Source organism: Ornithodoros turicata, chromosome 5, assembly GCF_037126465.1.
Source record: "Ornithodoros turicata isolate Travis chromosome 5, ASM3712646v1, whole genome shotgun sequence".
Lineage (NCBI taxonomy): Eukaryota > Metazoa > Arthropoda > Arachnida > Ixodida > Argasidae > Ornithodoros > Ornithodoros turicata.
Genome location: NC_088205.1, coordinates 8,456,822 through 8,470,908, shown reverse-complemented (window position 1 = coordinate 8,470,908; position 14,087 = coordinate 8,456,822). Strand labels below are relative to the sequence as shown.

The following is a 14,087-nucleotide window of genomic DNA, read 5'->3' as shown; positions in this document are numbered from 1 at the left end:
CAACATGAGTCTTGCATCATACTGTTAGAAGGGAGGCTGTGCAATGCACCACTAAACACTGCTTAAAGCTGAACAGCCAAAGAAATGCAATCATTTTGTGAGAAATGTGCTCGTCAATAATTTTCTACCTCGCGATTATGCCATAGCAAGTGACGCTTTAAAAGCTCGTATCTAGTGGCAATAAACGGTCACTGTTTGTGGTCTTTCCACCAGAGCCGTAGTAAGCAAAATGGACTGTACGTGGCAGCTGTCATGGCAGCCATAACCGGTTTTCACTGCAGTAGATTTCATTGTAGCGCAATCCCGTTAATTCAAACTTCTGGATAATTCAGATTAACACTTGGGGGCCCCGTCAATCGTATATAGTATTTTAATGGAGATAAATGCCAGGTAATGTAATTTGTACGCATTAATGTGCACAACGGTTTATTTGATCAAGATTTCCTGGCCGCCTCCAACTGCTCTCCGGCTTCGCCCTGGCCACACATATCTGCTTAGTGTACCAAGCTCACTCATCAGAGAGCCTCCCTTTAGTTGAAAGTCCGCTTCATTCGTACAACTCTTCAGCCCCCTAAGAGTTCGAATTAAGAGAATTGAACTGTATTAATCTAGTATGACGTGCGTCAATGTAATTCATTTTGTGTGTTCAAGATCCGCATCTGTTTCGAAACAATTCCGAGATTGCACCACGTCAATGACCTGATTACGGTGGGCATAAAACAGATGCGTTCAAATTTAAAAAAAAAAATGGAATAAAACGAAAAGGGGCAAGGCAGTGCAAACACCCAGATAGCAGAATGTGAACGAAGATTCTCGATGCAAGGCAAGAAATTGTACATTAAAAAAAAAAAGAGAGAGAGAGAGAGAGACATCTCTCCCAGTTCAATTATTTAAAGGTCCCTTTCCTTGCTCACAAGAACAAAGTGGCAGTGCATGTTATATTTACAAGGAACAAACTATGACACAAAAGTCCTCAGAGGTCCCGACAGAGAAGCACAGGAAGTGCCTGCCACCTGTGTGTCCGTGCACAACTCCTTGTTTTTGTCGTTTTCGCACCGTTGTGTCAAAACCACGTACCTAGAAGTTAGTGCGTCCTTCACTACTGAACGTTTCTGCGAAATGTCCGCAGTTTATCTTACTCGATAGCTCATCGCGACGCTGGAGAGATAGTTTACGTCGACAACCAAGTGAGACACGTTAGACGCATTCTGCCTTTGTCAAAACAGGCGGCGAACCTTCGACGGCGGAAGGTCAATGTTGATCGCCTCGTTGTCGAAGATCAGCCGGATCCGCTTGGCCGGCGAGGCAAGCTCCTCGTCTCGCCTCCGACTGTGCTTGCGGTGACCGGAAGATTTCTTCTTGTCTTTCTTCTTCTTCTTCTTCTTCCAGGGACTCGTCGGTATGACGGCTCCCTCGGCCCGTTGCAGAGAGGGCGACGCGGGTAAAATCTCGTATACGGACTGCTGCTGCTTGCTGGCTGAAGAGGAGGAAGACTCTTCCCACGGACAGCGGCGCACCCTTATGGTCAGTTTCAGACACCCCCGCGGAGGCGCTTCCCTCGATTCGCTGTTGAGATTTCTGCACTCCGTCCAGTCGTCTTTGCGCACGACGGGCTTTGTTGCGTCCTCGTGCTTTCTCTTTGCCGTTGGCAGGAGTGTGCTCTGCCGCGCCTTCGTTTCGACCGGCGACGGGATATTGCTCGTGACTCCGCCGCTCGTCACAGGGTTGCCGCTCTCGACTGAATGGTGAAGGGGAGCATTTGTACTCGCTGCTTCACAGCTGTCACCGACGCTCCTATTAATACAGTGCCTCAACTCTGCACCCTTACATTCATTTTCGTTTGTTTCAAATTTTCGTTCTCCCGTGACGCGCGACAGCTCGTCATTCCCTCCCACGTCTTCTGCCTTCGCTTCTTGTAATTCCAATTTCAAGACCTTGCTTTCTGCTTCAACCTTTCCCAGCTCTCCTGCCGCATCCATTTGTTCCGCAGGTTTCTTTCTTTCGGACTTCCTGCATTTCCGTAAGACTTTCTTTTCTTTCTGCCTTTCTTCATTACGGTTCCCACCCTGAGCAACCCTGTCCATCGTTTTCGGCGGAGTTTCCTTCGCGGCGGGTTCGTGAACGCCGTTGTGCATCTCGGCAGCCACCCTCGGACCGCACGCCTCCGCTTCGACTTCAGTCTTGCAGACTTCGGCCAACTTTGCGTCGCATGACGGCCCATCCGTTCCCGTGGCGCAGCTTCTGGTACAGCAGTTCCGCGTCTGCACGGCGTCCGCGGATGCGGCTGGAGGTGGAGACGCTTCCGAGGGGATCCCGCGGGACGCCATTCTACTTCCGCTGCCGGCTACGGACATTGAGGCCTGCTCGGGCTTCCTTGATGCGCACGCGATCCTGGAGGCGGAGGCTGCCGTCTTGTTTTCCGACCTCTGCTGGTTTCTCGTCCTTGCCACGGTGGGGGTTTTGGGGCACACCACTCCGTTTGCATGATGCCCCGTCTCTTTCGCTCGCAGCTGCATGGTTGCCCTGTCTCTTCCGCGCTCTTCTTTCCTGCGGTGCATGTCTGTGGCTTGATGGTTGCGAGCAAGAGGAGCTTGGTCGTTTTTGGTGGACAAAATCAGCTTGTCTGCGTCATGTTTTGATGGGTAACTACTGTTGGTTCGACTGGGGTTGGAAGCCTTTTCTTGAAGGTGCTTGAGCACAGCAGCCCTCCTGGTCCCTGTACAGAGGAAATATTTATGTTACAACCAAAGCGCCGCAATTATCGCTTCCAGGAATACGGTGCAGTCCCGTTAATTCGAAATCTCTTAATCTGAACTTCTAAATAATTCCAACTGATGCTCAGGTCCCGGCAAAGTATTTCAATGGGAAAAATGCCCAGCAATTCTAACATGCCGGCCACGCCCAACTACACGTCGGCTCGGAAATGCCGGCCACGCGCTGCTTGCGTGTCAGGGACACTTATCACTTATTAGATGTTAAGCTTACTTCTTACTTATAAGTCAGTTTCTCATAAAAGCGATGTTCTGCCAAAGGAAAGAGGTGCGAGGAACAAATCACAGTTACTGGTACGGACAAACGTGATCACCACGGAACAATGCAGTTTGGCAAAACAAGCTAGCAGGCCTCGCTGTTTTGAGGGGATCAAGACCCTTGCTGTTGACTACACAGCCAGGAAAGAGGCAGTAATTAGATATTTTCTCGAACTGAGTTGGCGATATTTGCGTTCGCGATTGGGTTGGGCTTAACATCACAAACGACGTTTACAGGGTTGCGGTTGAAGAACGCTTACAAGATTTTTTTTTTGCCCTGAACTGTTTTGGTGCTTGCCCGTAAATAGATACTGTAAAACTCTCTAATTTCGCTGCCCTAATTGTTCGCGAATCGAGTAACAGGAATATATTCGCGGGCTCCTCTGTCTTGAAATTTTTGCATGCCCTTCAAATTACGGAATTTTCTCCGATCACGAAATTCGCGAAAATTCGAGAACTAAGTGTTTTACAGTACTCTGGCAAGGATTTCCGCCATCGTGTGACCGCCATCGTGTGACCGCAAACGTGCGACAACCCCTCATTTAGAGCGGCTCCCTTTAGTTCGAACTCCGCTTTATTCGAACAAATCTTCGGTTCCGTTTGGGTTCGAGTTAACGGGGTTGCACTGTAATGACACAGAAGAAGAATAATAATAGCTAAATAAAAAGTACGGCTGTGCGAATACTCGACTTTTCAAATACGAATATCAATATTCGAATTCGATTCGAGAATTTCCTATTCGTAGCTTTCGAATATTTTCGAATATTCGATATTCCTGGAGCACATACGAGTCTGACACGCTAAGCCAAATGCAGCAGACTCCAACGTAACTGCGCGCGCGAACAGGGCGACACGGAAAGCATTCAGCACCACGTGTTCAGCACGCCAACGCGTACGCGTTCGGCAATAGTCACTCCGCGGGACTGTCCAAAACCAGAAATTAACCATACATTATGAACGAATAGTACCTCAGCAATATCCATTTTAGAAGGACTTGGAATAGGATTTGTAGAAATAAGGGGTATAGGTAGGAAATGGGATAAGTTGTTGAGTGAGCGGTGCGCGGCCGACCAGAGCGGTGTCTGCTACCGTGCAATCGCTAATGGCATCAACATCACTACTTTCGCTTTCTCCATGCTTGTTGTGCGGTCCCGGACGCGGGCTCGTGTCGTACTTTCGTAAGTTCCTTCTCTCTGTCGTTTCGGAGTTTTCGGGGAGTTCACATCTTCACCGTAATGTCAACGTTATCCGAGGACACGCACGCTCGGAGCTCAGACGGGAAGGGCGCCGTATGGCTGTACTTCAAGCGAAAGACTCCGACAACTGCCGAGTGCAACGACTGCCACAAGATCCTCCAAACGCCAGTTAGTACCACAACGCCGCTGCACAACCATCTCAAGCTACATCCTAGCCTCATGAGCGAATATCTGAAGAAAGAGCTGTGAGCGACAGGTGTCCCAGCCTTCACTTTCTGATGTTACAAACAGGAAGCAACCAGTGCCGCGTGAAAGATCAGCGGCCCTGACGAGGCAGGTGGCCGAAATGATTGCACTGGACATGCAACCCTTCAGCATGGTGGAAGACCGTGGATTTAGGGCTTTCGTAAGAGAAGCAGTACCCGGTTACGATGTAACGTCGAGGACTTCGTTTTCGCCCACTGTCGTACCGCGCGCCTGCCGAGAGAAAAAGTGGAGCGCCAGTTAAAGAAGGCCTTCGGCGACGGGCCGTGCGTCATTGCGCTCACCTCCGACATGTGGATATCAGGAGCGAACCACAGCTTTGTGAGTCTGACTTGTTACCTCATCACTTCCAGCTTCGAGTTGAAGACACTTGCTCGTAAAGGAATACTTCGGAACGATCGGTGAAAAAAATGCTGCACATCGTAGTTCGTGCATAACATCCACACAATACCTGCCGTCAACTTTGTTTCTTTCTCATGTGACGAGTTATGCTTCAAATAAGAGAGCAATGAAACCGAAACAGGAACGTGGAGAGGAGTCTTAGAGACTTTCCCCTCCGAAGGCCAACGCGTTACGTCACCCTGCATGGAGCGGACAAGTAGTGTACGACGCCGGTCGTTGCCGCTGAGTTACATTCCCGAAACAAAACGATGGACGAAGATTCGGGATCAGATTACTCAGACACAGATGGAAAGGAACAGCCGTCACCTGCATTCCTGAGAGTCAGAAAACAGTGCAGGAATTTGATATGACTAATGCACGGTGACATCGGCCTACCAGAAACACCAAGTGCTACAATAGTTTGCAAGAAAGACCCTCAGCCTCACACAGGCTTGAAAGCCTGCTCAAACAAATCTGAGCAAACCTCAACTATGCCTCATAACAGGACGTTCCAACTCTGTGAAACAGTCAGTACTTGATGCTGGCAAGGCTTTGATTTGAAGGAATCTCTTGCAGTTGAACTTGCAACTTCTACTAATAGTATTTCTGTCGACTGTCTGACAGCTGAGGAATGGAAAGCTGACTCTGACCTTGTTTGAGGCCACTGTTGCCTCCAGTGCAGAACACTGCCTGACACTGTCATGTCAGACTCGAATAATTTTTGGACTACTGGAATGCCTTGGTAGACTGGAAGGTGATTCCAAATTTGCACATTCTCTCCGCAAGGCTGTCTTGTCACGGTTTGCATCCTACAAAGTCGATGAAACTGCGAACATTGCAATGTTTTTGGACCCAAGGTTTAAATGGGTTGTGTACAGCAATGACTAACAAATGCAGCTGTGGCTTAAAAGCATAATCCTAAGGGAGCCATGTGCAGACAATGTGCTAGAAGCCATTCCACAAGGTGCAGAAACTTCATGCGTCGCTTCACCTTCAACAGTGAGCCTACGGAGCACGTTTGAGAGCATGGCTTCGGGGACCAATAGCACTCTGCCTGCCACCAGAAAAGGAGCTCATAGATTACACAAGTGAGAGTTTGCTTTCCAGAAACAGTGACCCATGTCACTGATGAAGAACAATACGGAATATTAAGTACCCTAGCTTGGCGTGGTTGGCCAAGAAATATTTAGCTATTCCTGCAACTTCAGGGAGAGCGCATTTTCTGCATCTGGGAATGTTGTCGCTGCACGCCGTGAATGTCTTCTCTCAGAGCATGTGGAACAAGTAGACTTCCTACGCTATAACCTTTTGGAATAGTTTGTTAGTATAGTATTCTAGCACTTAGTAGCACAGCAGTTTGGTGCAGTTCACATAGTTTCCCTGCAATGTAGATTGTTGTATGCTCAAATACTAAATGATTGCTGCAAGTCACCATGTTGTCCATACCTACCAATTCTCCCGGATAATCCGGGAGACTCCCGGAAAAAGTGGGGGGCCTCTCATTTTCCTTTAAAGACTGCGCAAACGCATTCCTGAAGAAGACAGCCCGTAACACGTGTTTGCGGCATGACCACCTATGGCTGGAGATCGCGGCAGATCGCGTGTTTCATTGTGTCAGAGTTTCTCAAGAAGACTTGCTATTGTTAGGGCCTGACTTTTTCGGGTTTTATTTTTGGCCAAATTCGGGGGGTAAATATCGGGTGATATTTTTCAATCGAAAATTCGGGTGTATTCGGGTTAAATCCCGTTACGGCATATTCTGTCGTCAGGAATTCGGGTGATTTTTTTTGTTTAATAAAAATTTGTCTTAACATGGAACTAATGTTTAGCAATGTTATCAAACTTTATTTTAATGCACGCTTATGAGTGTGCAACGCGACCCAGATGTTTTCGGGTAGATTCGGGTTAAACCTGAATTTTACAGATTTCGTTCGGGGGTGAATATCGGGCGGATACGGGTTTAACCCTAAAAGTCAGGCCCTAGGTATTGTCCTGTCGTCAGTCCAGCCTCGTACGATAGGTTCGTCTCCTCCGACGGCAATCTCCAAACAGAAGAAATAAGTGCACGAGTGTGATGTGATGTGATGTGATAGAAGAAGAAGAAAAGTGCCTTTTGAAGTCTTTTCTGGTTGAGCACAACCAGCCGCGGGGCGTAAGCCACCACGTGTGACCGCTGCTGCGGAAGATATTCCCAAAATGTGACGAAGCGGAACTGGTGTGGACGGACGAAGACCACTGCCATCATCGTTGAAGTGGCTACGCAAAATGCAGTGTATGGAGAGCCTGAGACGACGCGTCTTCGCAATTGCGGTTCGCGGAAGCAACGATAGTGCGTCGCAGCCTCACACGCTATTGGCTACTTGTTTCGTAGAGGAATCGCAATCCAGTGGCATCTAAAATTAATGCGGTCCCCGGTTGAGTCCGACGTTGTGCATCATTCCGTCTTCGAGTGAACAAATTATTGCCGCCAAGCGGCTGTACGTGGTCGATGGTGAGAACGTGTAGTCGGATGAAGTTACATGCTTGATGCGCTTCTGTGTCTTGTGTTCCGTAGTTTCCCGCTTTCATGTATGCTAGCGTTTTAGCCTTCTAAAATAGAAACCACAGAACATCGAACCCGTGAAGCACTATTGTAAACGTGGGCTTCCGTGTAGAACCGCAATCTGTGTACATAATCCAAGTGTCAACCATTTGTATTACAGTTTGTGTTCCACCAAGTTACCTGCAAACCACTTTTTCATCTAGCTTTCTTAACTCACTGTTTCTTTTTATATTCTTCTTTGACACCTTCTTTACCGGTGGATCAACTTAACCAAGGTAGCGTAAGAAAACTGTATGGATCAGTGCATAATTTTTGTACACAATATGCAGTCGCATCTGTACAAGTCAACCTGTATGAGGGTTGAAGTGCTACTCACTGAATTAGAAAAGACAGAGAGACGAAAAGTGACAGACCACACTGAGGGTTTTGTGTTTTCAAGTTAAATCCAGTACAACCTGTTTTTACACCCCAGATTTTCATCATCATCATCATTTAGGCTAAAACCTGAAATGAACCTGCCAAACTGCAAAGTCAGTTCCCAAATACAGGCACTGGAGTACGTTAGGTACCGTGCAACCAGCACAGCTGCTAGGCATCTTGCTGTTAGTCTGAAACACAAGACGCGCACTTTATATTATTTTCCACCCAAAAATTTGCTTTTCCTCCTGATATATACCCGTATAGCCCAATATTACCTCATTGTACAGTTCCTGAAATAAATCCCCAAATTGTCCACCGATTTTCGAAGAACGTAAAACCTGAAAACTCTAGGGTCTAATCACACTCCGTCAGCAGCAGCACAAACAGGCAGAGATGCTGACACTGTGAATGTCCAAGTTATACTTATTACTGCACAAAATAAAGACGTAATTCCTTACCTAAGCTATTCCTTTCCGCCTGCAACAGTTCCTTGTTCACATTATCGTTTGAGTGCAGCGTGACAGGCTTCTTCGCAGGTTTAGTATCTGCAAGTGCAGAGGGATAAGCATCGATAAGATATCGCGGTGAAACAGGAAGATGCCTTTTTCTCAATCACCTGTTAAAAGAAAGTTGGTGAGATTTGTCACGTGCATCAATTTCAGCAATGTCTCTGTGCTGTGCCGGCTTCACAGTACACAGCAGGAGCTTATGCAAACAGATAATGTTTTAAACAACGGGAATTAGCCGAGGCAGGCTACATTTAAGGACAACACGAGCACGTAAGCCTCCAACGCCCAAGAGTCAATGAAATCAAACACCTCAGGAAAGAAGTTGGTCAGACCGACTATCCTTGCGTTTGCTGACCAAGCGCGAGGGAGGCTCCGCCTACTGGATGTGGGCCAATAGGAGGACGCAGAGGGCAGGTCCTCAGCGTCCTCTTATTGGGCCGCATCCAAGAGGCGGAGCCTCCCTCACCCTCGGTCAGGAAACTCCAGGATAGTCCTCTCGAGTTAGAGAGCCTCAAGTGCAGGGGGAGGGGGGGGACAACCAATCCTGGCATCAGCACTTTTTTTTTTTTTTTCCCACGAGCTGTTTGATTTCATAGATGATGTCTTCTTCAGCTTACCAGCTGTGGAGGTATTGATGGCAGTGTTTGCCTCCTTACTCTTCTGCTGCTGTTTCCACCTGCTCAGTCTGTTGTCTGTCTCACGTAGACTGTACGCCAGCTCCGTTCCATGAGGTTGTTGCTTGCCTTTTCTTGCACTGAATGCCCCGGATCCCCTCCTGAGATGAGGAGACAAGCCATCAAGTCAGAGAGAAGTGGGAAGTTCACATGTGCTAAGGAGTTATATTTTTCACATTTTATAAGGTGTAAGGAACCTTTCAAACGAGAAGGTTTCCATCTCAACATCACAATGTAGCGAGCCTAAAAAAAGTTAATAAGTAGGAAGAGAAGATCTTCCACGGCCAAGCAACTTCATCTTGACGCTCACCTTTCACACGTCTCACACTCGCAGTAGCTGTTGTTGTCACCAAAGAAGTCTTCACCGTAGAAGCAGGTAATTTCCTCCCCTTCCTCGATGTCGCGTAACACCTTCACACAAGCCGTGTCACGACCCGTTGACACAAACTATTAAAAAAAAAGAAAAATTCATAAATACCTATTTATCTATAACTCCAAACAACACCTCACAACTGCGAGACAAAACTAGAATCCTGCAAATGCCAGGATTTCAAGAAAAAATCACACATACTGGTGGCTGTGTTTTAGTTAATGTCCAAATGGTATGCCTTAAAGAGGGACTCCGCAACAAAATCACCACAAGGGTTGCGGTATATCCGTAACTTTCAGGAAGTCGGGAACATGTACGAAATATCTCGTTCCAAAACTGTGCAGATTTTATTCAAACTAATTTATTACAAAGCGAGCGCTTCGCCTCTGTGAAGCGAGAGGGCGTTCAAAGCAACACACTGCCAGTGCCGTGTATGCCAAAGGGAGTCTGGCCATTAATGGGACCTGCCTATACCTGGAGCTCCACCCACTTTTTGAGCTCTCTGGCCAATCACGAGGCAAAATACAGTTCGCTATTAATCCCAGGCTATCCAAGCTATAAATTATCTCTATTCACTGGGTGCCGACATTTTCGGGAAACTGGACTGGATTGGATCGGATATTCCCTGACGACCAAGCAACATAATGGATTTTGCATCCACTTTCAACGGCGCCATCTGGATGGAGAGGGGCATGTCGGGAAGACGCAGAATAGCAGAAGTAGAAGTGCATGCTAGCAGAACTGATTGGCCGGCAGAACCGCTAGTTGGAACAGACTGTCGGCATTATACGTATTTTAACTATAAAACATAACATGATTGAATCGAGAATGGGCAAAGGTGTGTACATGAATAAAAGTATGTCATGAAATGCAAATTTTTGGCAATCCGAAGCGTTTTTCTTGCTATTTGCCTGTGATTGCTATCGTTACTAGGCCTAACAAGGACAACAAAACATGTTATTTTCAGGTAAACATTGACACTGGAGCGTAATTTAAAAGTGAGTTGCAAGATAATTGCAACAGAATGTACACTTACGGAATAAAATTGACGTAATTTGTGAAAAAAATTGGTCATGAAATCCTCGCTTCGCCGTTCCAAGCTACGCCGCCATTTTCGGGAAAATTTTGGTGTCATGGTGGGGGGGGGGGGGGGGGGGCGCATAAAAAACAGCAGCCAATGAAAAATGCTCAATTTGATTGACAGGTTGAGCCTCTTTTTTAGGCTCCTCCTAATGGCCAGACTCCCTTTGGCATACACGGCACTGCACACTGCTGACATCATCCAGCATACAGCAAGGAAGAATGCGAAGCAGACGACAGTACGGAGCTCCGTTTTCTGCTCTTCGCATTTTGGTTTCGGTTCGCCGCTGTCATCATTTATGACTTCATTACCGGCGCAAAATGAATGCAAGTGCTGGATTCACTATCAAGGGGGCTGTTCGTGTTCGGTATGATGCTCGCCTAATTTTTTTCGAATCATTGTGAGGTCTCTCTTTAAGGCACTGATCATTCTTATTCATGCAGTCTAACACATGACCGTGAAGTTCAGTGTTGGAAACACATTTTTGGGGGGCATCGCGATGTACCTTGCAGTTGGGGCGACAATCATGGTTTATGAAGGCAGCGGGCCCCAGCCAGAGCTGAGCACAATTCTTTCGACAGGAATACATGACACTGAAGTCATTACGGCCAGGACAGAGGAGTTGATGTTCCTCTTCCTCTGTCAACTCTGCTATGCATCCTACCAGGTAATGAATTTTCTCATTCTTGTGCCTGCAAATATCCACACGGTGTTCAATTCAAGACTACGGGGTGCAAAAGAAAGAAGTGCTCACCACTTCCGCGTCGACGAGATCTTTGCCCCCACATTGTCTTCCATGGAATAACGCGAACAGCGCTCCACTTCAAAGCCGGCTTCCTTGTCGAACATGCGCAGGTATCGGAACACCTACAAACGAACCAGGGAATAAATGGAGCCTCCTGTTTTAAGGTTACAACAAGTAAAAACAGTTTTTGAACCTCCACACTGCTGCACAACTTACATGCGCTTTGAAAGGAGCTTGTCTTGACTTGGATAAGTGATTCGCTGGAATGAAGTCCATCAGTTCTGTGTACGTTTTCTCGTAGTCGCAGTGCTCCTTGAAATTCAGTATCACCTGCTGCAGCTCATGCTTGCCAGACTTATATGGACGAAACCTGTTCAAATGGTGTGCATTTGTTATGATGCTCCAGCAAACGTGTTTCTTTCATCATGATCCTGTAAAGCGTCTGCCGCTGAAATAGCGTAGATAATTCGCATGAAACGCAACAACAAAGCATGACAGTGCATTTCTCCTTGTGCCAGAGGCCTGGAAAACTGTTCTGCCAGTGTATCGCATTAGGCCTTTAGCAAGGCCCATGCAAACTGACTGATGTCACACATGTTAGGTTTGTTTCACAGCAGTGCACAGCTATTTTCAGCAGTGAACTGTGCAGATGCGGAAAGCAACATGATTATTGTCAAAGTACGCTTTGCATCAAGCACGAAGAACTGCCTGTGGCCGAGTTAACTCACCTAAGGTTCATTTTGTGTGTGGGAAATCCAAGGTATGGATCAAGGATGAGGCTAGTGGCAGTGTCATCGCTCTCGCACAGTTCGCGGGCTGTCATCCCCGTCGTGGGGGCGTAGCGGGAGTTCGCCCCACGACCTTCGACTACCATGTCCAGGGTACCTTTCTGTCCTGCACGGCATAAAACATGCACATCGATTACATGGGATGTATTCCCAGGTATAAAAGAGGTGTCACATAAGGGGGCGTCACTGCACAAAAATACAACTGGTCGTCTGCCATGGAAAAGGTGCCTTGCATTGCAAGACAGATGAACAGCGGTAACGAAAACGGGCTACGCCTTTCCGAAATAACACGTAGTGAGAAATTTGCAGCTTAATATAGCTCTAGAGCATAAATTTCTCACCAGCTTTTGTCTACGCGGAACAATGCATTACTGAGATTCGCGACTCGGAAGCCAAAGGAGCAACGAAGTAACCGAGGCAAAGCAGCTCTAACATCTGCTACTACCACTACGACCGTACATTCACACAAAACTGTGCGAGCATACTTCGCAGAACACGAGACGTTAGAAATATTTCTCAGCCTGTAACGGTAACATCTCAGCCAGTGGCGGACACTTCCAGACAATTGGCATGCAGCACGTTATTTAAAGGCAACCGTTAATGACATAAGTTGTGTGGAGAACTTCCCTTTTGCCCCAGTTCAGCTAATAACCTACACATCGACATCGAATTTCTCAAATCCAGTACAATCAACGAATGACAACTAGGAACGACGAAGGCATCGCTCTAAAACATGAGAGATTTGAATATGAAGGGCAGAACGAATACTGATATGACGAAAGATGCCCTCCCGAATAGCGAAATCGTCCTAAATGCTGTTACTGTATGCAACTTAAACCCCTCTATATTCCTCACAACCCTCGCAGGCGTGCATTCTTCAGTTATTATTTAGAACACACGTTCGAATCGGCCTGTGTAAATTTTCGGGCTAACTCGCACAGAACGAAGCTTCTCCATTCGTGTTTTCTACAATATAAGGGCTCACCTCAACGACTGGATAATTCAATGATGTTCCCTTTAGCCATTGGCCACATAGTTATGCCGCATTCCAAGTATACATGATATTAAATTCACAGAGGGAACAAGATTGCCTCTGCGTGCAGCCGACCGACACAATTGCACATAAACACTGCCAGTCTCTTCATGGTTCGCACGTCACAGCTTACAACACACCTCCTCGAGTAAAACCGCAATGTCCATATATTTTCAACTCGTTGAATAAAACTTCGAACACTATGTGACGAGAGAAAGCATCTACATATAGACGACCGGATAGCTGTGGAAGCTGGGCTCCACGATCCAAGGGTTGGTCTTGGGCATGTTCAATAGGCCTACCAAAACTTAGCTGACAACTGTTATTTCGCACATTTCCGCATGTTTTATTGTGCTGCGGTGTGTTATGTGTGTGTTTGTCGCGTTTTTCTCAAGTCTGTGGCTAGCAGAGCTCTGGAAACGTATTTTATGGGATGCAAAGCACCAAACAAAGGTTAGGGAAAGTTGCGGACGGACTACATTTCAGTGCGCACCGCTGTATCATTGCGACATGTCGTTTACGGAGGCGAGGCTGCTGCACTCTTTGAAAGCTGCGAAAATATTTGTAGGCTTTCAGTGGCTTTGAGCTTGAGGCATGAAATGATATCTTCTATGCATAGTTGTAGGTTTGCTCTGAATCATTACTTCCACATATAACTGCTACTTAAGCTTAAAAGGGGACAAAAAAAGGCGCATAGCCCTCTATCCGACGGTACCTAACACCTTGCTCAAATTCCCTAGATTACACTACACGTAATGCTAGATGGAGTGGCATTGACCGTGTTGTGTATCGGGGCAAGGGTGGAGGAGTGGGGGCAACCGGTCACGAGGAAAATATATTAAATGGCGTCAACTGATATGAATAAAAAACGTGTTGCATAAATCAACGGATTACAATATGCCTTATTGTGTGGTTCCAACATGGGCTAAGAGCTGACGGTCTTTCCTCCTTTCTTTTCGAGCGTGCACCGCGACCCGACTATGGCTGTGAGTAAAGTACAAACGTAGACAGGTGGAGAAAAGGGAGCAGGAAAAACAAGGGTTCGTGTGCGTCCT

At 47.0% G+C, this 14,087-nt stretch overlaps 1 protein-coding gene across 3 annotated transcripts; it reads right to left on the bottom strand.

The window, feature by feature from the left end:
- Positions 1–924: 924 nt before the first annotated feature.
- LOC135393953 (histone-lysine N-methyltransferase KMT5B-like) lies at positions 925–13,505 on the bottom strand. 3 transcript variants are annotated; one of them, XM_064624332.1, is made up of 9 exons: positions 12,985–13,505; positions 11,940–12,105; positions 11,428–11,581; positions 11,221–11,333; positions 10,972–11,158; positions 9,326–9,462; positions 8,998–9,116; positions 8,291–8,377; positions 925–2,716 (listed from the first exon to the last, which is right to left on the bottom strand). In XM_064624332.1, exons 2-9 carry the CDS (start codon positions 12,083–12,085, stop codon positions 1,218–1,220), a joined length of 2,442 nt encoding a protein of 813 aa, XP_064480402.1. In that variant the 5' UTR covers positions 12,086–12,105; positions 12,985–13,505; the 3' UTR covers positions 925–1,217. The 3 variants fall into 3 exon arrangements, with proteins under 3 accessions (XP_064480402.1, XP_064480400.1, XP_064480401.1); XM_064624330.1 differs by having other exon boundaries at positions 8,959–9,116; positions 12,985–13,503; XM_064624331.1 differs by lacking the exon at positions 12,985–13,505 and adding an exon at positions 12,341–12,460 and having other exon boundaries at positions 8,959–9,116.
- Positions 13,506–14,087: the final 582 nt, after the last annotated feature.

Coding starts and splice junctions, on each gene's coding strand:
- LOC135393953 (XM_064624330.1), bottom strand. CDS start 12,085: ATGGTAGTCGAAGGTCGTGGGGCGAACTCCCGCTACGCCCCCACGACG. Junction 9,117..9,325: donor GAGTGTGAGACGTGTGAAAG/GTGAGCGTCAAG, acceptor TCCTCATCTCAG/GAGGGGATCCGGGGCATTCA. Junction 2,717..8,290: donor GGCGGAAAGGAATAGCTTAG/GTAAGGAATTAC, acceptor TCCTCTGTACAG/GGACCAGGAGGGCTGCTGTG.